At 44.6% G+C, this 27,216-nt stretch overlaps 1 protein-coding gene across 4 annotated transcripts; it reads right to left on the bottom strand.

The window, feature by feature from the left end:
- Window positions 1–635: 635 nt before the first annotated feature.
- LOC137773912 (nuclear pore-associated protein 1-like) lies at window positions 636–27,150 on the bottom strand. 4 transcript variants are annotated; one of them, XM_068558993.1, is made up of 6 exons: window positions 26,879–27,150; window positions 25,411–25,460; window positions 4,836–4,914; window positions 4,056–4,309; window positions 1,484–3,709; window positions 636–1,255 (listed from the first exon to the last, which is right to left on the bottom strand). In XM_068558993.1, exons 5-6 carry the CDS (start codon window positions 2,562–2,564, stop codon window positions 1,149–1,151), a joined length of 1,188 nt encoding a protein of 395 aa, XP_068415094.1. In that variant the 5' UTR covers window positions 2,565–3,709; window positions 4,056–4,309; window positions 4,836–4,914; window positions 25,411–25,460; window positions 26,879–27,150; the 3' UTR covers window positions 636–1,148. The 4 variants fall into 4 exon arrangements, with proteins under 4 accessions (XP_068415094.1, XP_068415095.1, XP_068415096.1 ...); XM_068558994.1 differs by lacking the exon at window positions 4,056–4,309; XM_068558995.1 differs by lacking the exon at window positions 4,056–4,309 and having other exon boundaries at window positions 1,484–3,241.
- Between the last annotated feature and the right edge of the window lie 66 nt (window positions 27,151–27,216).

Below are 27,216 nucleotides of genomic sequence, written 5' to 3'. Positions count from 1 at the left end.
GATCCTGCATGCCACACTGTGTGGCCAAACAAAACAAAACAAAAAACCCAAATGGTACATTTGCTGTGGTATGGCAATTTCCCAAAAAATTAAAAATAGAAATACCATATGATCCAGCAATTCCACTTCTGTGTGGAAACCCAAAAGAATTGAAAGCAGGGTGCAAATATCAAAGAGATATTTGTACCACCATATTCGTAGCAGCATTATTCACAATAGCCAAAATGGGTAAGCAACCCAAGTATCCCTTGACAGATGAATGAATAAACAAAATGTGGTATATACATATAATAGAATAGTATTCATCCTTAAAAGGAATGAAATTCTGCCACATGCTACAATATGGATGAACCTTGAGGACATTATGCTAAGTGAGATAAGCCAGTTGCAAAAAGACAAATGCTATATAATTCCACCTACATAAGGTATCTAGAACAGCCAAATTCTTAGAGATAGAAAATAGAATGGTGGTTTCCAGGGCCTGAGCAAAGGAGAGAATGAAGAGTTGTTTAAAGAATCTGAAAAAGAATATATGCATACACTCACACATAAAACTGAATCACTCCGCTATACTTGAAACTAACACAACATTGTAAATTAACTATACTTCAATTTTCTAAAAAGGCAACTTCAAATATTATTCGGAAAATATAGTTGTTTAATGGGTACAGAGTTTCAGTTTTGCACAGTGAAGTGTTCTGGAGATGGTTGTACAAAATTGTGACCAAAAACACAAAAAACAAAAAACAACATACTGGCCCGTGGCGCGGAGGCCAATGAGGTCAGCGCCAACGGCCGGCGTTGCGGGCGGGAGGCCGCGCGGGAGCACGGCATCGAGGGGCCGGCCTAGCTGGGGCCCGTGGCCCTGCGTCTTCTGGCTGCGACGCCGGTCCTGCGCAGGCTGCGGGGCCGCAGCCGCCGGGCGATGGGCGCCCGAGGGGCCGGGAGGCGAGCTGTGGCCCCCAGGCGGGTGTGGGCATCCTATCTGCTGCCAGCGTCCCCGAGGCCGCGCTCGGGCCATGATCACTCGGCGAAGCTGCGCCGCAACAGCGTGGCCGACTTCTGGCGCTGTGAGGACCTGTGCGCGCTGCAGGACTCGGTGCCTCTGCCTGCCGTGCGCGCCTCCCTGCGGGAGGGCCTGCTGGACTTCAACGCCGACCGCCTCCACAGGGTGGACTGGGCGCCGCCCCTGAGGACCCTCTGCCCCTGATCTGTATCCAGAGCTTCTTCCAGCCACGGCTTGGCAAGACAGGTTCTGACAGAAATAAAGTTTACAGAAGTTGTGTTCCTGTGATAAGAAATAAAGATGTGACCTTCCAGTTGTGTAAAGCTCTTAAATGCTGTGTAAGTGTGTCGGGTGCGCTAAGGAACCTGGAGCTAAATGGGCTAGTTCTGAGAGAGAGAGACTTAACTATGTTAACAAAGGTGCCTGGCTTTTTGGCAGCAGCTAAGCAAGGAAGCTTAGGAGGAGGGGGCCACTCACCTCGATCCCTTGTCAGCGGCAGGGGTGACCTCAGTCCCGGCAGCGGCAGAAAAAGCGGCAGGGGAATCTTCCGCTTGCAGGGCCTACTCCTGGTAGATACCAGGGAAGAGGAGCTTCTTGATGGGATGTCTGAAGATTTTTCACGCTGCAGCTCCTTTCCAGACATCAGTGAGCCTGGTGATTTGGGCCGGTGGTCTTCACCCAGCACTTCTTTTTTTGGCCTCTCCAGCAGCAGGGAGCAGCATGCGGTTGGGGCAGAGAACACCATGGCATGGGACTCAGGCTTCCAAGGAGGCAGGACATCTCCAGGATCTCCATCTGAGCAGATGACATGGCTTTCTGAGGAGGAGCTCATTGGAGACATCTGGGTGTTCTCACTCAAGTTGTCTTCTGGGTGCTCGGGAAGGAGGTCCACTGGCTCAGGATTGCACTTGAGGGAAGTGAGGACTCCACTGGTCTCCTGGGGCCTAGATGTCAATGGTATATCCCGATTGCTACGGTGACCCCTCTTCCAATCGTCCTCTCCTTTGGTCTCTGTGTGATCCTCCATCTTTGCCATGCCTCTTTGGGGCTCTTCTTGGACCTTCACCTCCCTCTCCTTTGGGGAAGGAAGTGGGAGGTGACTGGATGGTACCGGCTTCCTAACCTTGACTACCTGCTCAGGTGTTGAACGCAGGAGGGTAAATTTGTGCCCCAGTGGAGGAATCTTGATGGCTCTCGAGTGGCCGAACATGATGGAATTATGAGCAGACAGCACGGGCTTCTTTGGCGAGTCCCTCCAGTTCACCAAGGGAAGCATCCCCAGCCGGGAGTTCCTGGCCTGCTGGATGGGATACTGCCTTTCTGGCGCGATGTAAAAGCCAGGCGATAAAGGCACTCGATCCCGGTGGGAAAGCCTGCGACCAGGGCAGAAGGCAGGCGCTGGAGCAGCGGGGTGGTCCTGGTCAGATGTGGCAGCCTCCCAGGAGGGCAAAACCAGCGGGTGACAGCCCACCGGGGCCCCACGGCGGGGCAGGCACTGGGGCCGGCCGGGCCAGTGGCGGCGGAGCCAGGTACGAAATTTACAAAGTAAATTGCCCATGTAGAACCAGTTGTGCGCCAAGCGATCCGAGAATAGAGTGTGAAACTGGGAGAGCTTCTCCCTCGCTTCACCTCCTCTCAAGGTCTAGCACGCACTGGACACTGGATGGCTCAGCCTGGCGCTTGTAACATGTCTATTTTACCTGTCACAGAGAAAGGGCGGGTGGGGCAGGGGGTGGGGCAGGGGGCGCATGCAAGCCCAGCCTCTGGAGAAACCCCGGCCCAAGGGCAAAGGGCGGGGCCCCAGAGCCCGACCCCTTCTGGACTTTCTAGTGGCTGGGACTTCTCGCTGTGGGTGGCAGGTGTTTGGCACCGGATGGGCCACCATGCGGAGACTGTTGGGGACTGTGGAAGCCTTCTCCTCCAGAGCTCACCCTGCCTGGGCACCGGCTCTGCAGGCCCCTCAGCCCTGCGTATGTATTGGCCAGCCCTTCCCCCGCAAGGGGCCCAGAGGCCAGAGCCTGCTCAGAGCTGAGTGCAGGAGGCACCCAGAGCTTGCCAGGGTGTGGCCCGCCTCCTCCGGGGACCTCCCCAGCTTCTCTGCGAGGCCTGATGACGGGAGCACCTTCTCCAGGGCCGCTCAGCTGCCAGCATCACCATGAGCCAGGCGGCGAAGGTTTCTGAGCAGGGGATGCAGAGCCTGACCCGACTGGATGCTGCGCCCCACGATGTCCCTTCCTGGCAGATAGGTTCTTTCTTCACTTCTTTTTCGAAATTTGATAAAACAACATTTAAACTTTCCACTGTTCTTCAGGGTATACAGATGGTAGTGGCTTAGCTAGGATTCGAAGCAAACCTGTGTGATTCCAGAGCTCGTGCTCTGGACTGTGGTGCCTCCTTATCATATATGCTTCATGTGTTACTTTTGTTTGTTTGTTTTCTTGTAGTCCTTATGGTACTTAGCCCTAAGTGCCATACGTGTAATGAACACACACACTGCCCTGTAGGAGCTCTTCTTTTGTTCAACTCATGAATTGGTCATCCACCACACGGGGTTCTAGTCTCAGAAGATACAGGTCAGGGAGCACCAGCTGTCAGCAGCGTCCCACATTTCTAATTGAGGCTTGCAGCCCAGATTTTCCCTTTGGTCTAGTTTGAAGGATCCAGATATGTAAAGATTATATTCTAGATAAATCATGGGCTATCCTGAAAGAAATTCACCAGTAAATTATTCCAGTTTCTCTGGCCTTCCTGGAGTATATCCAGTAAGGCATCTCATTCATGTCTAGAAAGCAAATATATCATTTATTCCAACTTCATCGTGGAGCGATGTATTGGTTTAAAGTATGATCAACACAATTTGGTCATTGTGAGTATGCCAGCTGGGTCCACTCTTTACTACACATATGTAACTCTAGAGATTCTTATGCCCCAGAGAGGAGACAGACTCTTGGGTGTCTAGGGCAAGGGAAACATGTGTTGTTATTCAGGAGTGGGAAGCTTCAGCATGACAGGAAAGAATTGAAAAATCCTGGTCTACACATCACTTTACCTTGTTTGAAACTTGTTTCTTTGGCTTGCTTCACTGGAGTGTTTTCGCTCTCCTGGGGCTGACATCGTGTGTTATGTATCACGCATGTGACATGTAGAAGTTTCAGAACCCAGAGTTATATAGATCAGTCAAAAATTTATATATTTTAGTTTAAAATCTATTTTCGGTGGGGTTGGGATGGTGGTGTGCTGAATTGGGTGATTGGGATTGACATGTATACACTGATGTGTATAAAACTGATGACTAATAAGAACCTGCAGTACAAACAAACAAACAAACAAACAACTAATACGAAACTTTCTTTGGGTTATTTGTATGGAAATATGTTAACATAAATGTTTCAGACATTACATGAAATTTCTAAAAATCTTATACGTTCTGGTATAATGTTATAAGTCATAATTCTAGTTATTACTTTAAAATGTATATCTCAGAAAAAAATTCTATTTAAAATAACACTGGGCATCATTCATATATTCCAAAATTAGTTTGACCCTCTGCTCATGAGATTCTTTTTATGGCATGTGACAGCAAATTTGGACTTCCAGCCCCAATAAACTTTGAGGTTGGAGGACACAAAAGGTTTTGCTCAGACCTAAATTCTGTCTGAAAAAAAAGGGTAAATATTATAAGCCCTTCTAACCTCTCCAGGAGGAGAAATGATTTACAGCTGTGGCATTGAACCATAATTCCTTGATCTAATTTGAGAAGAGTTCAGTAAGAAACAATGTCTTGATTTTTGTTTGTTTTGTTTGTTCCCTGTTGTCTTGTCTTGCTTACCAACAATCCATTGTAATTCATGAGTCAGTATGGCAGCAGGCTGAGTGTTCCCTGGAGCTCATTAAATGAACTTCTTTTCCTAAAAAACAACAAAAAAACCCCACAATATACTGAACTATATACTTAAAAACTGGTTACTATGGTAAATTTTATGTTACGTGTATTTTACCACTAAAAAAAAAGACATTCTTGAGACAATTGTGGAAATTTGGGTATTAGATGATGTGAAAGAATTATCACTATTTTTTTAGATGTGATAATAGCATTGTGGTTACATAAAGAAAATGTTCAATTTGTTAGAAACTAATTCTGAAGTACATGGTATGAAATGAATGATGTCTGGGATTTCCTTTAAATAATTAAGAGAGAAAAAAATAACAAAGACTATATGAAGCAAATGTGACCATATATTAGTTATTAAATTGAAGGTATATTTCTTCTCTCTGTTCTTGTGTGTCTAAAATTTTTCAAAATATAAAAAAATGTTTTAAGTTAAAAAGTGCAAGCATTGTTGTTACTTCACTTGGACAAATGTCTCTCTTGCTGCATCTCCCTAAGGTAGGTATCTTAAAATCATTCATTAGGAATGACTGAAACAGAAAATAATTGTTTCCTATCTCATGGGGAAGTGGAAGAAAATTTTGATAATATATTCCCAGACATCTGAAAATCTCACCTTGGATCACTGGGGTTTTTTAAAAATCATTCATTAATTTTGAGTCTTAATAAAAGTATTCCAAAAATATTTTCTTCAACTCAAAATATTTTCCTTTAACTTAAACTTGAAAGGGACTCTCACAAACTGCATGGCATTTGAGTCAGAAGGACCAGACCACTGACCCTGGAAAAACGGGGAAGCGCCATGGCTCCTCGGCAGCTGCATTGCAAGCCTCGCTCTGTAGCAAAGGGCACCATGCGCTCCAGCCTGAGAGACACGAATAGAGTTCTGGCCCACAACAGTGCAGGAGTAGCCTCTGTGGGCCTCTGGTTGATGGAGAATTCTGAGTGGTGGGGCTGGGAGCTAGCAAGTAGTAGAAAACTGGAAAATGCCTGCTCAAACCAGGCTGGAATGATTTCAAATTCCAGAAGGCAAACTCAGAATCACAGAAAAACAGGCAGGGCCGCTGGGCTGGTAGGGAGGTGGGTGAGGAGGGAGCTCACCATCAGTTCAGGTGAACACTGTCCCCACTGGCTGCTGTTCACCAGGTGAGGCAGGAGAAATGGTCTAAAAGTCCCTGGGGACTTGTGGTTCCAGGACAATATGGAATAAACACGTCTCCTCAGTCCCTCTGTTAAGTACAGCTAAAAAAAACCCCTGGGCCATATATATACATATAGATATATTATATGTAATATATATATTATATATATATATAAATAAAATAAGAAGACTCTGAAGGGTGGAGAGGGAGATAGTCTGACTAGCAGCCTTGGGACCCATAGGAAGACATGGCAATGATTCCGATGGTTTTCTTTTTGCCTCAGATATCTCAGACTGAGTACTAGAGAAGCTAGCAACCCATAAACAAATGGGTACAGATGAAAAAAAAAAGAAATCCTGCTCTTTCTAGCCAAAGGACTAGGAAGGGGCAGAGTAACAAGAAAGAAAACTTTTAGACTACTCCAGTCTACTCTACTCCAGTCAAACCACAGAAAAAAAAAACTGTAATACTCCCTACACTCTGCCAGCCAAGATAAACGGGGACCCTAGGCTTCTACTCCTACTTGCAGGGTGCTGTCAGAAGGCCTAGTGGAGAGTCAGGGCTGTCGCCATTGCCGGAAGCAATGTGCTCCTCCATCCTGTCAGTAGAAGCCACGAGTGTGGCAAAAACAAGGCATCCTTCCCCTCCCAGCCAGGGTGGTCTCAGCAGATGATCAGTGGGCAGCCTGAACTCCCACCCTGGCCCAGCAGTAATTAGGCACCCACTCTACACCCCCTTCCCAGGATGTCAACAGCGGCTGAGTGGGGAACCTGAACTTTGACCTCTATCTGACAGCATCAGTGAAAGCCTGCTAAAACACAAGATTTAAATAGGATCCAGAGTCTCATAACATAATACTCAAAATGTCCAGGACTGAAAATCACTCTTTACACTGAGAACCAGGAAAATCTCAACTTGAGCAAGAAAAGATAACCAATAGATGCTAACACCAAAATGACAGTGATGTTGAAATTATCTGACAAGGATTTTAAAGCAGCCAGTATAAAAATGCTTCAATGAGCAATTACAGACATACTTCAAACAAATGAAGAGTCTCAGAAAAGAAACAAAACAGATGAAGAAGAACTAAATTGACATTTTAAAACTGAAAAAAAAAAAACCACTGAAAAATGTCACTAGATGAGTTCTATAGTAAAATGAACTTGAAGAAAGAATAATAGAAATCACCCAATCTGAACAAGAGAGAGAGAATAGACTGAAAAAAAATTAACAGTCTCAGGAATTTGTGGGACTATAAGAAAAGATCTAATATTTATGTCATTGGAGTCTCAAAAGTAGAGGAGGAAGAAGGTGGAGCTTAAAAAATATTCAAATAAATATGGCTAAAAGTTTTCCAAATATGGCAAAGACATAAACCTATAGATTCAAGAAGCTGATAAAATCCCAAACAGGATAACCCAAAGAAATCCATGTCAATATTCATCATAGTCAAACTTCTGAAAACTAAAGGCAAAGAAAAATCTTGAAAGTAGCCAGAGAGAAATAACTTCCCTATAATGGAAAAATAATTTTGAATGATGTCAAGTTTCTCATCAGAAACCATGGAAGTCAGAAGGAAGTGGCACAACATTTTCCAAGTGCTGAAAGAAAAGAACTGTCAACTAAAAATCCTATATGCAGAGAAAATCAGGAATGAAGAGGAAATCAAGACATTCTCGATGAACAAAAACTGAGAGAATTTGTCAACAGCAACCCCCACCCCTTAAAAAATAGCTAGTAGAAGTTTTTAAAGCAAAAAATAAATGATTGGAAAAACAATCTTGGAATATCAAGAAGGAAGAAAAAAAGAGTGAAAATAATTTAATAATATGTTTTCCTTCTCTTGAGTTTTCTAAATTATACCTGAAGGTTTAAGCAAAAGGTTAGTGGTTGTATGCTGGATAGATTAGAAAAGTTGATGAGCACTGTGGTAATTTCTACTTCAAGCAACTGCACAAACAAAAGGGAGAAATGAAGTGACTGCTGGCTGGGAGGAGGGACTCTGTGGTCCCTTCTATTTCCTCTTTCCTAAAAAGATCAAAGCCTACCAGGTCCAGTCCATCGTCCCCTGTCCTGAGTACTCATGCATCGTCTGATGCAGTTCTCAATTTATATAGAGAAAATATTTAAGACAGTTATAAACAGGGGAGAGTAAAGGGACTTAAAGAGAAGAAAGGTTTCTACCCCTCACTGAAACTGGTAATGTCAACACAAGTAGAACTGAGATAAGTTATGTATACACAATGTCATACCTAAATATCTGCACAAAGAGACACTCTCCAAAAACTAGAAATAAATCAAAATGAAATTCTACTCGAAATGGATGAGATGGAGAATAAATTAGTGGTTGTCAGAGATGGTTGGCAGGGAAAGGGGATGGATGTTCTATAAAGAGGTAGCTGAGGGAGCTCTTTAAGGTGTGGTAGTACTTCTGTATCTTGATTGTAGTGGTCGTTACACAGGACCTGCACGTAATAAAATGGCAAAGAACTGTACATACACATTGTACCAATGTCAAGTTCCTGGTTTTGATACTGTACTATAGTTACATAAGATGTATCCATTGGGGGAAATTGTGTGAAAGGTTCAGAAACTTCTCTGTACTATTCTTGCAACTTTCTGTGAATCTATAATTATCTCAAGATAAAAAGTTTTTTTTAAAATTTAACATAAAAAAAGAAGTAAAAAAAAAAAGCCCCTGGGTGCTTATGCAATGACTAAAACTTAATTTTCCATCTTGTTTTTACCCCAGTTTTATTGAGATATAACTGACATACAGCACTATGTAAGTTCAAGGTGTACAACCTGACCTACATATATTGTGAAATGATTACCACAAGTTTAGTTAACATCCATCATCTCATATAGATTAAAAGAGAGAGAAATGGGACTTCCCTGGTGGCACAGTGGTTAAGAATCTGCCCTCCAATGCAAGGGACACGGGTTCGATCCCTGGTCCGGGAAGATCCCACATGTGGGCAGAGCAGCTAAGCCTGTGAGCCACAACTACTGAGCCTGCACTCTAGAGTCCGCGAGCCACAACTACTGAGCCGGCGTGCCACAACTATTGAAGCCTGTGCACCTAGAGCCCATGCTCCGCAACAAGAGAAGGCACCGCGGTGAGAAGCCCACGCACCGAAACGAAGAATAGCCCCCCTCACCGCAACTAGAGAAAGCCCACGAGCAGCAACGAAGACCCAATGCAGCCAAAAATAAAAATAAATAAATAAATTTATTTTAAAAAAAGAGAGATTTTTTTTTCCTTGTGATGAGAACTCTTAGGATACACTCTCACCAACTTTTCTGTACATCACACACCATTGTTAATTATAGTCATCATGTTGCACATTACATCTCCAATACCTGTTTATCTTATAACTGGAAGTTTGTATGTTTTAGCCACCTTACTTCAATTCCCCCTCCCCACAACATTCGCCTCTGGTAACCACAATCTGATCTCTTTTTCTATGAGTTTGGTTTTTTGTTTATTTAGATACCACATATAAGTGAGATCATACATTATTTGTCTTTCTCTGTCTGACTTATTTCACTTACCATAATGCCCTCAAGCATTATCCCCTGTCCTAAGCACTTACGCATCAATTCAACCTGCAATTACCTAACCCGAGGTCATCAGGTCCTGAGGGTGCACCAAGTCCAAGGACCCATGAGGTTAATTCTCATGAGGTCTCTGCTTTATTCGCTCTTCTGATTGAGTATCATAAGTGAAAATGGTTTAAGAACACCAGCTTCATCTACTTCAAGAGTTACTTCCTTCAAGAGTTGGATAACACAGTATTATCCAACAGAACTATGTGAGCCACGTATGTATTTTTAAATTTTCTAGCAGCCATGTTAAAAAAATAAAAAGAAACAGGTCACATTAATTTTAATAGTTTATTTAGCCCAATATATCTAAAATATCATTTCAACATGTAATCTATATAAAAACTATTGATGATATTTTAGTTTTTTTCATATTAAGTCTTCAAAATGCAGGGTGTATTTTACACTTACAGCACATCTCAATTTAGACTAGCCACATTTCCAGTGCTCAATAGCCACATGGGACCAGTGGCTACCACATTCGACTATGCAGCCATAGAATCTTGCTACTCAAAATGTGGTCCCTGGACTGGGGGCATCAACATAACCTGTTAGAAATAAGGACTCTCAGGCCCCACTGCAGGCCTAATTCATCAAATTCTGCACTTTAATGGGACCCCCAGGTGAGTCATAGGTACGAAAGATAGAAAAGCTCTGCCCCATATATCTGGGAAGAGAGATACAGGGTACATGGTATTTTTGCTACCCAGCATCAATATTGCTCCTCCTCATCCAGGCTCCATGCCCTGATTTTCCTCAGCCCCAGCTCCAGACACAGATCTACACCAAGCAACACCTCTCCTTGATGCTGAGCACCACGATTGGTTCAGGCATGCCAAGTGATCTAACCAGAGTCAACGAGAACCAGTGAATCCTTTGATAGATCCTACTGTGCTTGAATGAAAAAGGCTGTAAGTTCTGAAGCCACCTTGGAGCATGATAGGAGATCCTGCCTGTATATGAATGGAGGAAAAACCAGATACTGATGACCTCACATGAGCCCCTGCTTTAAGACTTACAGCTTGACTTTTCAGATATGTGAGCCAGAATATTCCCTGTTTGTTTAAACTAGTTTGGACTGTGTTCTAGATACATATTATCTGTTTTCTCCTCCACATCTCCTCCCCTTGCCAAAACTGGACTACTGCACATTCCTCTTGGTTTCCCTATGCCCAGCCCATGCCTTTGCAAACAGCTCCTTTATTAAACTCTCCTCAAATTATCCACTTTGAGTGTGCCCTTTATATTTCCCTTTGGGACCTGACTGGTACCATAACTGGTATCAGGAGTGGCCTTAAAATGGGATTCCAGAATTGAGTGGCTCATGTATATGAGGAAGGCGCAGATAACCTCCTTGGTGGGGGGGAAATGGGACCCTGGCCATCCACAGCATGCAGTGTCATCACAAATAAGTAAATTATCACTGGCGGTGGTATAGGATAAAGCACAGGTGGAGGGCAAGACATGGGGAGATTCAATCAACTCAAAGTACTTATCATGAACTGGGTATTACCTGGTTCACTGAACCACAAAATTGGAGAGGCATATCAGCCTGCCATTGTGAAATGGAAATGGTATATACTGGGCAGGTCCAAAGGCACAGTGAACTACTGGACTCCTCTTGTATCCAATGCCACTGCCTGATTATATCTCCTTCCATATTCTACCTATGCCCTCAAGGGGAACACATATAAGTTAGTGGAGGAAAAAAACCCACAGCCTTCTTTTACAGATGAATCTACACACGTGCTGGAACCAGCAAGAAGTGGGTAACTGCTGCACCACAGCTGACACTGGAGTGGCTCCAAAAGCCGGCAGTGAAGGGATATTCTCCAGTGGGCAGTACTCTGCTGCAGATCTAACTACGGTACAGAGCTAACTTGACTCACTAATAGGATAGTCAGCTGGTCAGGAATTTAGAAAGAACAAGATTAGAAGACTGGTGACAAGGAGGTCTAGGGGAAAGATGGACTTCTTGCAACACGCAGAGTGTAAATCATTCAAGGGCATCTGTTGTAGATGAGACTCAATAATCGGGAGGACAACAGGACCCAACCTGTGGACATCAGATGGCCTCTTCCTTAGATTCTCTAGTGCTTGGTCAACAGACCCTTTACAAAGTGGCCATGGTGACAGGGTAAAAGACTGTGTACAGGCTCAACAAGAAGACTTGTCCTCACCAAGCTAATCTGGCTACTGCCACCATTTTCTTTGTGGGATGGGTTTTAACTACAAATTCAAAGTTTTAATAGATATAACTCTATGCTGATTGTCTACTTTTTTTTTTCTACTTCTTCTTAAATGAGCTTTGACAGTTTATGTATTTCAATAAATTTATCTAAGTTGTTAAGTTTACTGGCTTTAAGTTGTTCACAATATTCCCGTATTACCCTTTCAGTATCTGCAAAAACTGTAGTGATATCACCTCTTATTCCTCTTACTGCTATTTGTGTCTTCTCTCTTTTTTTCTTTTTTCTTAAAAACTAATTATTTATTTTTGGCTGCGGTGGGTCTTCATTGCTGCACACGGGCTTTCTTTAGTTGCAGCGAGCCGGGGCTACTCTTTGCTGCGGTACGCAGGCTTCTCATTGTGGTGGGCTTCAGTAGTTGTGGCACGTGGGCCTCAGTAGTTGTGGCTCGCGGGCTCTAGAGCGCAGGCTCAGTAGTTGTGGTGCACAGGCTTAGTTGCTCCGCGGCATGTGGGATCTTCCTGCACTAGGGCTCGAACCCGTGTCCCCTGCATTGGCAGGCGGATTCTTAACCACTGTGCCACCAGGGAAGCTCTCTCCTTTTTTCTTTATCAGTCTGACTAGAGGTTTAAAAATTATATAGATTTTTCTCATAGAATCAATTTTTGGTTTCACTGATTTTCTCTACGGTTTTTTGTTTACTATTTTACTGATTTCCACTCTGGTCTTTACTATTTCTTTTCTGCTGTTTGAGTTCAAATTACTTTTTTTTTTTTCTATTTCTTAAGATGAAAGCTGAGGTAATTCTTTTCTTCAATTAATTAATTAATTAATTTTATTTTTTGGCTGCATTGGGTCTTCGTTGCTGCATGCGGGCTTTCTCTAGTTGCGGCGAGCGGGAGCTACTCTTCATTGCAGTGCACTGGCTTCTCATTGTGGTGGCTTCTCTTTTTGCAGAGCACAGGCTCTAGGCACACGGGCTTAGTTGCTCTGCGGCATGTGGGATCTTCCAGGACCAGGGCTCGAACCCATGTCCCCTGCAATTGGCAGGCAGATTCTTGACCACTGCACCACCAGGGAAGTCTGAAAGCTGAGGTCATTGATTAGTAACTGTTCTTCTTCTGTAACATAGGCATTACTGCTAGGCATTTCCCTAAGCACTGCTGTTGAACGCCCAAAATGTTTATTCAGAAGCTGTATTAAACCCAGAAATGGCACCATTTCCTGGGGCACCAGCCAGACACCTGGTTCTTGGACACCTTTCAACATGTTGGGGAAAGGTTATTTGTAGGAATAGACACATATCATGGGTGTGGATTTGCCTCCCCTGCCTGCAGGATTTCTGCCACCACCACTAGTTTATGGACCTGCAAAATACCTTATCCACTGCCGTGATATCTCACATGGCACTGCTCCTATCTTAGGGACACATTCTATGGCAAATAAAGTGTGACAGTGGCATCACACTCAGAATTCCTGGTCTCAACACATGCCCTACCATCCAGAAAGACCTAGTTAGGTAGAACAGTGGATTGGCCTGGCTAAGTCTCAGTTTAAAAGCCGTAAGTCAGCAGCCAGTATACAGTGCCATCTCCCCCATAACCAAAATGCACAGCTTTGGGAAACAAGGGGTAAAGAATGTGGTGACCCTCCTCATTTTTACACCACGTGAAATACAGAGGAATTTTTGTGCTTCTCATCTCTGCAACCTTGAGCTCAGTGGGTTTGAAAGTCCTAGCGCCAAAAGGAAGGATGCTTCCGTAGGGGAACACAACCATGGTTTCATTAAATTGGAAGTGGAAACTGCCTCCTGACTGATACACGTTGTGGCAGAGACTGTCCCCAGAATCTAGCTTCCCTTTATTTCTTTAGGAACAGAACTCCAGAGTTTTAACTGCGCATATGGCCACCCTGCTTTCCCAGAGTTCTGTGTAGTTAAGGTCGGTAGACTATTGTTCGTAAGACATTTGTTCCATCCCTCCTCTCCTCCCTTCATGGGAGGGGTATACTTCCTACTCCACTGACCTTAGGCTTGGGTATAACTTGTGTTGGCCAATGGGATGTTCGCAGACATGATCCAAGCAAAGGCTTTAAATGTGCTTCTGCAGTTGGGTGGGCTAAGGCCTTCATTTTGCCATTCTGACCCTGGACAGGTAAGTGTAAAAGTGAAAGGGCTCAGATCTGTGCAAGGTCACAACCTTGCTCTAAGGCCACTTTCTTTACATAGCTCCTAATCCATATACATGACTTGCAAAGGCCTATGTATGCTGCCATTACCATGAAACTCATCACCATGAGAAGCACAGGCCCTGGGCAGCTTGCTGTTAGCAAGAGGATGAGAGATACATGGAACAGATTTGAACCCAAGCTGCAGCCTGCAGCCAAGACCAGCTGAGTCCAACATAGACCAGCCAAACATTGGCTGATCTGAAGACATGTGAACAAGAAATAGATGCTTATTGTTGTCTACCACTGATATTTTGTGGTTGTTACACAGCATTTTTGTGGCAACAGCTAAATGAGACCTTAGGTATGGCCAGGTGATTAAGCTACAGGCAATAGGATGTAAGAGAAAGTGATATATGCCTGGACAAAACAATAATTCAAAAAGACAGAAGCACTCCAGTGTTCATAGCAGCACTATTCACAATAGCCAAGACATAGAACCAACCTAAATGTCCACTGACAGAGGAATGGATAAACAAGATGTGGTACATATAGACAATAGAATACTACTCAGCCATAAAAAAGAATGAAATAATGCCATTTGCAGCAACATGGATGGACCAACAGATCATAGTAAGTGAAGTAAGTCAGAAAGAGAAAGACAAATATCATATGACATCACTTATATGTGGAATCTAAAATATGACACAAATGAACTTATCTACGAAACAGAAACAGACTCACAGATATAGAGAACAGACTTGTGGTTGCGAAGAAGGGGGAGGAGGGAGGGATGGATTGGGAGTTTGTGGTTAGCAGATGCAAACTATTATATATAGAATGAATAAACAACAAGGACCTACTGTATAGCACAGGAACTATATTCAATATCCTGTAATAAACCACAATGGAAAAGAATATGTGTGTGTATATATATATATAACCGAATCACTTTGCCATACACCAGAAACTAACACAACATTGAAAATCAACTATAGGGACTTCCCTGGCGGTCCAGTGGTTAAGACTGCTCTCTCAATGCAGGGGCACAGGTTCGATCCCTGGTCGGGGAACTAAAATCCCGCATGATGCATGGTGTGGCCAAAAAAAAAAAAAGAAAATCAACTATACCTCAATAAAATAAATTTTTAAAAAAGAGATTTATTCAACTTTTTTTTTTTAATATTTATTTTTTATTTATTTTGGCTGTGCCGGGTCTTAGTTGCTGCATGCGGGATCTTCATTGTGGCATGCGGGATCTTTAGTTGTGACATGTGGACTTCTTAGTTGCGGCATGCATGTGGGATCTAGTTCCCAGGGATCGAACCCAGGCCCCCTACATTGCGAGCATGGAGTCTTACCCACTGGACCACCAGGGAAGTCCCTATATGCAACTTTTAATTCATGACCTTAACAAAGTTGTGTGTTCTCTACCTTCCCTACCCACTTCACGCTGCAGGAATGTGGGTGCAGCAGTGCAGTGGTGGGAGCTAGAAGCTCTATGTTGAGGATGGCAGACACAGCATAGGAAGGGCCCGGGACCTTGATTATTGGGTTGAACTATCAGCCCAAAACTGCTTACACTCAGACTTTTATGTACGAGAAAAATAAATGTCTACTTTGGCTATTGTTACAGCAGGAATGCTAGCATTCTTAATGCAGTTTGGGTTTTCTGTCACTGGCAACCAAGAGGCCCTAAGTGACAAAACAGGTTTGTTGCAAGCCCCCTGCAGTGCTCCTCCAACCACAGTCCCACCATGTCCACTGATGGTCTCCTTGGTCTGCTGTGGGTCCCGCCCACTTTGCAGATGAACACTGGGCCCATGATCTGCTTCTGTACAAAGGCTCTCCTTTCCTGGCCGCCCTAGCTGTGAGGGTGGCAGCCAAAGGGCTGGCTTTAACTGGACATTTCATATGCTTGCCCTATAGTTTAAAGCACAAAAAAGGTTAGAGCAGGGATGCACACTAACTCACCCTATAACTCAGAAGTGCAAAGACAATGTAGCTTGTTTTCTGTAATCTAATCTTTCCTATAAGCCCCCATCCTGCTGGGCAGGAAAGGGAGATTCAAGCTTGCCGGTAAATATTAGATTATCTGGTTCACACAGTGTCTTTCAGAGTAACTTGGTCTCTCTTAATGCTGCTTCTCAGGTCTCTTTCCCTCCCCCCCTCACCTTGTCAAGAAGGTCTGGGAGTGTGGGAAAGGAGAGGCTCAAATATGACCTCACGGTAGAGGGAAAGGGTTGCCATGGATCACTGTGAGCAGGTCCTTATATTGTCTTCTAGTTCTGCCATGAAATACCTGGCATGATTCCTGAGTTCCTATAATTACCTGCTCAGATGCAGGGGGCCTCATCTGGCCTCTGGAGTGTGATGCCAGCCCTCAGAGCTGAAGTCCATGGTCCCAACCATTTGCCTTCTGCCATAAAGCCCACCTCTGCAGGCCTTTTCATTTCAACTCTACACAAGCCTGTACAGCACTTCCACATGCTTTCATAGGACACAGGGAAGCTTTTGACCTCCTGCAGACCAAGTATAGGCTGTGAGGGACTGGGTATGGTATCCTGGTGTTCACTGGCCTAGACTGTGCCCTCCATGACTGCTACATTATTGTTCCTACAGTATATTGGACATGATGCAAGCCAGCTTGCAGCCTGCCCCAAGCCATACGTAGGGAAGCAGCCCACAAGCCTCTGATGTTTTGAGTTCTTCATATTTCCCTATCTGTCTTGGATGCTTCTACAGTTTCCCCTAGTCAAGATTTGGATGGGTTGGGGAGAATGAATAGGGGGAAAAAAGGACCCTGGAGCATGCCTGCCCTGCTTGCTTTCCCTCTTCTGTTTTCCTGTTTACACACCTGCAGGTAGTGCTACTTTTATTTCCTCTTACATTTTTCCCCTCATGGTCTGGACATTATAGGTAGATGAGGTTTCATCTCTACAGTATGCAAGGAACATCATGATCTGAGTGAGTAAGGCATGGGTTTTGATAAAAGGGCTGCAGGATAACTGTGAATTGGGGCCCTTCCAAGGACAATTGTATTAATAATCCATCCCTCGAATTTTATCTCTGTTGAAAAACTAAGACCCTTCGCTGGGGTGCTTTGTGCCAGCATCCCAGTTGTAGGTTCGACTCTGCTGCCCTTGGGTCTGCCCACTTCTTTAAATTTTCACCATGCAAATTCCTTCCCTACCCTTTCTACATCGAGGGGTTGTGGTCCTGAGATCCATTCCTTTCCCCAGGCAGTTTGTGGGCACACTCATCTCCTGGCCATACATTTTCTACAGCCTGGTTACTTAATATCGAAGTATGCCATGTTTGTAGGTGCCCATGCATACTTACATGCTTCACCAGGACCTTCCAAGGGGTCCTTGGCACTCCAAATTTGCTTCCTTCCTGGGTCTCCCTGCCAGGTGAAATGTTAATAACACACTATACACACCATGTGTACATACGTTAACAGGTGAAATTACCCAACTCCATATTGAGAAAGGTTTTTTCCAGATGCAACAGCTTTACTTTCTGATGACAACCTTGGTGCTTGTGCAATATGGAGTTAGTTCCTCTTTGTTTTCCTGCTTTCAGGCTGTGTCCCAAGGCTTGTCAAGTGCATAAGAAGACCCATTACAGCACCGACTATTCTATAATAGTTACCACAAAGCTACCAAATCTTTAAAATTAATTATATTTCTCTCTAGGATTTGGATGAGTTAAAACTAAGTGAGAACAAGTTACCCCCCACCCCACAAGACTGAAGCAGAAGAACCTGATAACAGTAGGGTAACACCTTCTGTCTGCTGGATGGGGTGGACGGAGCTTAAGACTCTGCTCTAAGGTCATGGAGAGCCCTCCCTCTGTCACGGTCCACTGCCATTCACCAGGGAAGTAACATCAGTTCCAGGGCCCAGGTCTCTTTGGATGATGGAAGACAATCCCATCTTTAGGCAGACTGCTCACAGCTGTGCACCTGGAGAATAGTTCATAAACGTAGGCGCACTGCAATTGATAGGGCACTTTTGTCCACATTTCTCGATGTCCTGATATTTCCAACTCAATGTCCAGTCAGGCAGGGGCGTCTCTAATTTTGGCACACCTGAACCCCAAATTCACTCATTCAGGTTGGGTGCTAAAGGCAAACAAGGCTTCACAATCCACTGAGAATCAAAGAGAAAGCCTTCATTTCCTTCCCCAGACACGGCAATATGAAATTAGGCAGTGCTGGGACTTCCCTGGTGGCACAGTGGTTAAGAATTCGCCTGCCGGGGCTTCCCTGGTGGCGCAGTGGTTAAGAATCCGCCTGCCAATGCAGGGGACACGGGTTCAAGCCCTGGTCTGGGAAGATCCCACATGCCGCGGAGCAACTGGGCCCGTGAGCCACAATTACTGAACCTGCGCATCTGGAGCCTGTGCTCCGCAACAAGAGAGGCTGCGATAGTGAGAGGCCCGTGCACCGCGATGAAGAGTGGCCCCCGCTTGCCACAACTAGAGAAAGCCCTCGCACAGAAACGAAGACACAACACAACAATAAATAAATTAATTAATTAAAAAAAAAAATCTTTAAAAAAAAAGAATCCGCCTGCCAATCAGGGGACACGGGTTCAATCCCTGGTCCGGGAAGATCCCACATGCTGTGGAGCAACTAAGCCCATGCGCCACAACTACTGAGCCTGCGCTCTAGAGCCTGTGAGCCACAACTCCTGAGCCCGCATGCCACAACTACTGAAGCCCGCCAGCCTAGAGCCCGTGCTCCGCAATGAGAAGCCACCGCATTGAGAAGCCCGCACACTGCAACGAAGAATAGCCTCTGCTCGCCACAACTAGAGAAAGCCTGTGCGTAGCAACAAAGACCCAATGCAGCCAAAAAAAAAAAAAAAAAGAAAGAAAGAAAGAAATTAGGCAGTGCTATGGGCAGCAACGATGCAGCAGTGGTATGGTGTGAATGACATCATGCAGATGGTGGCTGAAACCTGTTTTTCCTGAGCAAGCAGACTTGAGTCAGAAACACTGTTGCTCAACCTCCACCTCCATAATGCTTTCTTACTTATTCTAGTCCCACCAACTAATAAGTAACAGCTATCAGTTACCGAGCACTTACAAGCCAGGTGCTGTGCTAAGCATTTCCAGGAACTTCTGGAGGAAAGTTTCTTAACCTTTCTGAGTTTGTTTCCTCATCTGTAAAACTGGCATAAAAACCTCACAAGGCTATTTTACTGACTGCATGAGGTACTTATTTATATCCCTTAGCACAGTTAAATCTAATTGTTGCTATGAAGATCATTGGGCTTTTTATCTGAACTTATATTAATTTAACGAACCTAGGCATTAAATTCCATGCTGTCTGAATCTATCCAGTTCCTGAGTTCAGAGAGTGAGGTACACCAAGTTATCAGAAGATAAACGTGAGTATTCAGTTCCTGAGTTTAGTTAGTGAGAGACACTTGCATTTTTGAATGTTTTTATAAACTACTGCTGTGCCTCGGAGATTCTGATACTCCTGCCTAAGGCTGAGAATTCAATGGTATATACATTCTTGCAAATTTTCCTAAAAAGGAGAGAAATGCAGCTCTTTATACATTTCTAGACTGTCATCATGCTGGCACGGCTTAAGGTGGGCAAATAACCAACACCACCAAACCCAAAACTCCACGAAAGTCCTTTACTTCCTACTGACGGATAGGATATCCACCACTCCTCATGGGTGATCCACAACCCAATCTGAAATACAGAATACTCACAAAAAGAGAAGACTACGGTTACCTGGCAGCATAAGTTAAGTGCCCGGAAATGGTCTGGGTGAAGTAGTATGTATACATGACTTCCCTCAGGGCTGGAACAATCTCAGAAAAAGCATTCCAAGTAGGGAGGAGGGGAGGGCTGACCATCAGCTGAACCTGGCAGAGCCAGTAAGACTTGGACAGGTGGAGTAGAAGAAAAGTGGCATTCCTGGAAGAAGGAGAGGCCTGAAAAAAGGCAGGCACAGTGAAACCAGGTTGAAGAGAGTGTTGGACGTTCCCTCAGCTTGAAAGAAGGGATGGGCAGATTGCAGGGTACCATAAATATTATTACTGCCTGAGCCATGAGAAACCAAACTTAAAATTATGAAATATACCTTAAAAGAACACATAAACATATAGGAATAGTTGAGCACTTGTGTACTCATCACCAGGTTAAAAAATAGCACACTCGGACTTCCCTGGTGGGGCAGTGGTTAAGAATCCGCCTGCCAATTCAGGCAACATGGGTTCGAGCCCTGGTCTGGGAGGATCCCACATGACGCTGAGCAACTAAGCCCAGTGCGCCACAACTACTGAGTCTGCGCTCTAGAGCCCGCAAGCCACAACTACTGAAGCCCACATACCACAACTACTGCAGCCCGTGCTCCTAGAGTCCATGCTCTGCAACGAGAAGCCACCACAATGAGAAGTCTGCTCACTGCAACTAGAGAAAGCCCACGTGCAGCACACCAAGGCAGCCAAAAATAAATAAATAAATTTATAAAAATAAAAAAAAAAAGAAATAGCACACTACCTGAATCTTGGAAGTCTTCTGTGTGCCCTATCCTGGTTGCATCCCTTTCCTTTCCCCTAGAGTTAATCACCAAACTGATTTTTGTTTTCTTGCCCTTCTTATTCAATTGTGCCTACTTTTGACCTTTTTGTGAGTTCCCTTTTTGTGAGGGAATGCCCGACACTCTCTTCAACCTGGTTTCACTGTGCCTGCCTTTGTTCAGGCCTTTCCTCCTTCCAGGAATGCCACTTTTCTTCTGCTCCACCCATCCAAGTCTTACTGGCTCTGCCAGGTTCAGCTGATGGTCAGTCCTCCCCTCCTCCCTACTTGGAATGCTTTTTCTGAGATTGTTCCAACCCTGAGGGAAGTCATGTACACTTACAATCACACTTGTAAGTATTCTTTTGTTACTTTGTTGCTATCATCATTGTTCTGAGATTTAGCCAAGTTATTTTATGTAGCTGCGTAAGTACCTTTCCACATAAAGTATCCACTGAATAATTATTTTTACATTCTATTTGAGTGCTTTCCTTTATTTATTTAGCTATTACAAAACATGCTGATATAGATGTTCTTGTGTATATTACTTGGAACACATGTACAAGAGGTTATTAATATATATACTTAGGAGTGGAATTGCTGGGCTATAGCAGAAGCACAGGTTCTATTTTACTAGGTAATAACAACCTGCTTTTTCCAAAGAGGTTGCAGCAATTGACATTCCAACTAGCAGAGGATGAGAGTTTCTGTTGCTCTTCATCTTAGTATTTTTTGGCTTTAAAATTTTGCCTATCTGGTGAGAGTGAAATGGAATCTCATTAGTTTTTTTTTTTTAATTAATTAATTAATTTATTTTTGGCTGTGTTGGGTCTTCGTTTCTGTGCGAGGGCTTTCTCTAGTTGCGGCGAGCGGGGGCCGCTCTTCATCGCGGTGCACGGGCCTCTCACTGTCGCGGCCTCTCTTGTTGCGGAGCACAGGCTCCAGATGCGCAGGCTCAGTAGTTGTGGCTCACGGGCCTAGTTGCTCCGCGGCATGTGGGATCCTCCCAGACCAGGGCTCGAACCCGTGTCCCCTGCATTGGCAGGCAGATTCTCAACCACTGCGCCACCAGGGAAGCCCCCTCATTTTAGTTTTAATTTGCATTATCTTTATTCATGAAGCTGGGGTTTATGTTTATGGGCCTCCAAAATATTTTTGTGAAATTGATCTTAATGAATTACTTTAGAGAATTTACATTGTTAGTGTTACACAATATTGGAATATTTTCTCCTTATAGTTCAAACAATACACAAAAAGAAAATGTGTATTGCACCTCCATGCATCTCCCAGAACTTATTCCATATATTCATATACATATATGTTATAGGTTGAATGTTTGTGTCTCTCCCAAATTCGTACGTTGAAATCCTAGCCCTCAATGTGATAATACTAGGAGGTGGGGTCTTTAGGAGGTAAATAGGTCATGAGGGTGGCACCCTCAGGAATGGGATTAGTGCCTTTATAAGCAGAGACATGAGAGCTTGCTCCTGCTTGCCCTCTGCCATATAAGAATACAATCAGGAGATGGCTGTCTTTAAATCAGGAAGCAGGCCTTCACTAGACATCAAATCTGCCAGCATCCTGATCTTTGACTTCCCAGACCCCAGAACTGTGAGAAAAAAATATTTGTTTTAAGCCACCCAGTCTATGGTAATTTGTTATAGTAGTCCAAACTAACTCAATGCAGAAATTTATCTATAACTTGCTTGTTTTACCTTAATTATAGATCATTCCATTCCAGTATGTATAGATCCACTTCATTCTAACTGCTATGCAATATTTCACAGCATGGATGAACCATAATTTCACCAGTCTCCCCTTCTTAAATTAATTTTTTTCAACAGGTAATATTTGGATTTATAAAGTCCAAAATGTACAAAAGAGTATATCCCTCCTACTCCTCTTCCTCAATAAGTCAGTAGCTCTGGCTTGGCTGCAACCAAATTTACCAATTGTGGCAGAGATCGCCTAGATGTTGACTAATCCCGTTTCTTCTTCCTGGACACAGAAGAAGCCAGGGCCCAGTTTCCTTGACTTCAGTTCTGACCAACACAACCTGGGAAGAAGTAACAAACACAACTTCCAGTGTTGGCCAGCTTTTGTAGTGTTCTCCCTCTCAGCTAACCAGCTGGCTGAATGCAGAGGGTCCAGCGGAAGACTCTAAGGAGATCCTAGAAGATGGTGGTGCCACAACGGAAGAAGCCAAAATCTAATTCTCTGTTTGGAGGAAAGGGACCAAGGACATACGTATTGGACTATATGTGTGTGAGAAATAAGCTTTTGGGTTAAACCAGCCAGTTTAGTTTAGTTTTGGGTTGTTACTTCAGCTAACATTAATACACAAATTTCTTATTTATCCTGAGATGTTCTACATAATATATACAAGCAATTACCAATCCTCTATCAATGGACACCTTTATCCAAGGTTGTTTCCAGTTTTCCCCTATTACAATAATGTTACAATAAACATCCTAATGAAGGTTTCTAGACATATTAAACCTTTAAGAGACAGCGTTTGAAAAGTAGCAGGCACCTAGGCACCTGCTCCACCTCAGTCAGGTATTTCCCATATTTTGCCCAATTCAACTTGAGCTCATCAAGTTGGCATGATGCCAGCCTGAGAGAACCTGAAGCTACTCTCTGGCCCAGAACCCAGCTTGATGCTGAGTCTCTACTTTCTGCATGGACTGATTTTTTTTTTTTCCTACAATAACCTCTCATCTACCTATTTCTTACAGGCTCTGAGCCCCTGTCACCTTGGACATTCATTCCCTGGGTTTGCCAAGATGTCAGCTTCTCCCCAGGCTCCAGACTCCTAGCTTGTGCATGTCTTCTCTACTCGCAAACTCCATCGATTTTTAATCAACACCATGCCTGAATATGTGCCTGTACAGGGACCATTCTAGGCACACAGGCGGGAAGCACACCTCTGTGAGGAATGGGTGTTATCCCTTCTCACAAGAGATGACTTTATACTACATATGACGTGTGATACTGGAGAGAAGGGGGCGAGGGGGTGGGGGTGGGGAGAGACAGATTCCAGCAGTTTATAGTCGGTCCTGGCGCTGATGTGGAACTGCTGAGAAAATCAGCTTAGGACAGAGACATACACTTGTGCTTTTCTTTATATTCAGGTTTCTAACAAAAGGTACATATTAATTTATAGACTTCAACTCTCTTTCTTTAATGGAGCCTATAAAACTTGAATTATTAAAGCTGTAATTATCACTTCAACACATCATTAATCTTGAAATCAGTCCTTTTTCCTCTACCCTGCAGGTGCTAAAAGCAAAACACAATGCAGGTAAGTTGCTTAAAGGCAACAGAGAAAGAAGAGGAAGCATGAATATACTTTCCCTCCCAGCTTTTCAGCCCAGACAATGATTCTCAACTTCTGGGTTTACACACTGTAGTAGATGCTGTCTCTACCCGTACATATCCTTTGGGCCTACTCTGACGTTTGGTTTCAGAGAGTTCTAGTACGTGAGGAGGACTGTCTGTGTCTCTTGCTTGAGTGCATTCTCTGACTTTCGGAGCATGCTTTTCCCAGCACTGAGCTGGGCAGAAGTACAGGAGCATTAACACAATAAAGAGGAAAAGGAGTTGGTGGGCAAATACCTCAGCTTCCTTGCCTGTTGGTGGGGCAATTCCAAGGTGTGTTCCAGTTTCTCAAATAGCCACACAGTCTCCCCTCATTAATATACCCTTGGATGACTTTCCTTCCTTTCCTGTCTCACCTCACCACTCCTTCAGAATGCCGCTTGAGGTCACCTCCTAAATAAACTATTTGCACCCAAATCTTCTTTTCTGAGTCTGATTTTGGGAGGAACCCAAAAGAAGACAAGGACTCCTTTGCAAATGTGAGGAAAAACAAGGTCCCACTCTTCAGGAAAGTATGTCACACTTTCAAGAAACCTAGGTAAGATTTGGTGAAATTTTGATATTAGGGCCAGGGTTCAGAATCACCTTAACTTCCCTTTTCCCCCCATCCCCCAAAAGATTACTGAGGGAGCCATATACAAGGACCAGCGGCCTAAGAGGAATGAAATTATTACTTCAATAGCTTCAAAAGTGCCTAAAACCCCGTTGTAACCTGTTTAGAACACACTTTGCATGGCTGGCTCCCTCGCAGTTTTCTCATAGAGGTTTTCTCCAAACTCCCTAACTATTCTGTCACAGTATACTCGCCTTTTCCTGTTTGATGCTTTGTAACATAATCCCTCATCTATGTATTTGCTGAGTTGTTTACTCTTCCTCTATTAGACTATAGCTCCATGAAAACAGGAACTAAGTTACTTTGTTTACCACTGTACACCCAGTGTTTATGACAGTGCTATCACATGGAAGATACTCCATAAGCTGAGAAAGAAATTGAGGTTTCGGCTTCTGGTCTCAAACAGCCACCAATTCCTTGCTCATTAAAAACATGGGACCTTAATGACTATCAGCCACATGGAGAAAGCCCAGGAGACGGGAAATAAAATGACCAGATCTGCAGAGCAGGTTCTGGCTCAACTAAACCATCAAGCTTTGTGCATTGGAGGAAGTAGAAAAGAACCCATCAACGAATATACACTGGCCCTGACCACCAAGAATGTGGGTCAATTAACATCGTGAATTTTCATTATTAGGTCAGTAGCTCCTTTTCACTGGGGAAGAAGAAGAGAGAACGGAGGAAGGTGGCCAGATTCCTCCCTGAAGTACACACTATTCTGCACATAATTTCAAAGGAGTAAAAAACCCACAAAAAACCCCCAAACTTTCTGAAGGTTGTTCATGGTCCACACAGGCCAATAAACCCGGTTTAAGAATCTCTGGTTTATGGATCTTTCTTTTGGTACAAACCTTGACATCTCTAATCCTTACCATCAGATTTAGTTCCTCTCTGATAGATTTGATCCCCATCCCTCTTCTCCCTGCAAAAAGAAAAAGGCAACACGTGGCAATAAAGAAGGTGTCAGTAGTTAACGGCTGAAACCAATCTCTATAGCAAGGCCTGTGCTATGCTTCCAAACTTGGGAACTCTGGCACCTTTGCTGTGACTGGAATATTCTAGCCTCTCAATTTCCACCTGTTGATATCATGTTAACTATGCAGGGTCTCCTCCTCCATGAAACATTCTCCAATCCCACCAAGCAGGTGGAAACGCACTAACAGCTTCATTGCTGCAGCTCCTAGTTGACTGCTTTTGTTTTGTTTTTTTCATAAATTTATTTAATTAATTTATTTATTTTTGGCTGTGTTGGGTCTTTGTTGCTGTGCACGGGCTCTCTCTGGTTGTGGCGAGCAGGGGCTACCCTTCGTTACAGTGCACGGGCTTCCCATTGCGTTGGCTTCTCTTGTTGCGGAGCACAGGCTCTAGGCACGTGCGCTTCAGTAGTTGTGGCATGCAGGCTCAGGAGTTGTGGCTCGCGGGCTCTAGAGTGCAGGCTCAGCAGTTGTGGAGCATGGGCTTAGTTGCTCCGCGGCATGTGGGATCTTCCCAGACCAGGGATCGAACCCGTGTCTCCTGCATTGGCAGGCAGATTCTTAACCACCGCGCCAGCAGGGAAGTCCCACTGCTTTGGTTTTGTAGTCAGTGGATTTCCTGCACAGGGCTTCCAGTGCCTGGCACGGCCTGGGTGAGGGTCTCTTTCATAAGGACTACTACTGGTCTGAAAGACGTCCAGCTGAGAAGAGTTTCACACCTAGCCCAATCCACGTCAGTACTCTTTATTCCATTTTACCAGGTGTGTTCAATTTCACCTCGTTAATTTCTCCAAAGGCCCTAAGTGGTCAACCTGAGAAAACTCAAGTTCAATGAGGTCACACAAAAGTCAAGGCCTCTGAAACGACCTCAAATCTCCTGGGCCAAACCTCACTCGTTTAATGGCCCCAGCCGCCGTAGGGGAAAAACTCCAACCTTCCGAGGCCCCAAGACAGGTGCTCATTTGAGCTCCAGATCCAAAGTTGAGTATGTACGAACACCCTCGCTGCCCAGTAAGGTTAGAGAAGGCCGCGACGGGCGCTGCACAAATAACTTCCGCCTAAAGAAAGTGTCATCACGGGGCGAACTTCCGGTTCCCCTCTGTCTCATGGCCCGAGGCCTTTTATCCCACTTGGCAGTTGTCCACACCCCAAGGCTACCCCACCCAGCTGCTCCCTCGGGTTTCTCCACACCCTGCGGAGCCGTCTGCACGTCTCGAGGGTGTGACGGTTACACCGCGACGTCTCTCGGGAGAACTGTGCAAAGCAAGAGGCGTACCCGCCACCTTGAAGGACTGGAGCCCTGTCCGGGAACAGCGCTCAGAGCGCCTGTTGGCGGGACTAATTTATGACTGACGTCCACACTCACCTATTGCCTTTCTGATTCCTTCTCAAATAAGCCAATGAATGCGACGGCGGAGACGGCAACGTGCCCTCGCCGCCAGAAGTGGCTCCGCCCCCTCCACTAAGCCGCCGTTTGGTTGCCATGCTCAGTGTGGCTACCGCTTCTGCTACTTTAGGCTCTTCTCTGGCTTTCCGATGCCCTTGTTGAACTCCTTTCAAAGCATTTCTTCCCTTCCACTGTCAACTTCTTCCTCCTCGGGTTTCTTACTCGCTCGCTGCTTATCCAGCCACACTTGAAATGGCGGCTGGAGGCGGGGCCGAGGCGGGGCGTGCCCGGCGCGGTGACGTCAGCGCGCTGCGTGT

The sequence above is a fragment of the Eschrichtius robustus genome, chromosome 12 (genome assembly GCF_028021215.1).
Source record: "Eschrichtius robustus isolate mEscRob2 chromosome 12, mEscRob2.pri, whole genome shotgun sequence".
Classification (NCBI taxonomy): domain Eukaryota; kingdom Metazoa; phylum Chordata; class Mammalia; order Artiodactyla; family Eschrichtiidae; genus Eschrichtius; species Eschrichtius robustus.
Note: the sequence above shows the minus strand (reverse complement) of the source record. Positions and strands in the feature narration are given on the sequence as shown.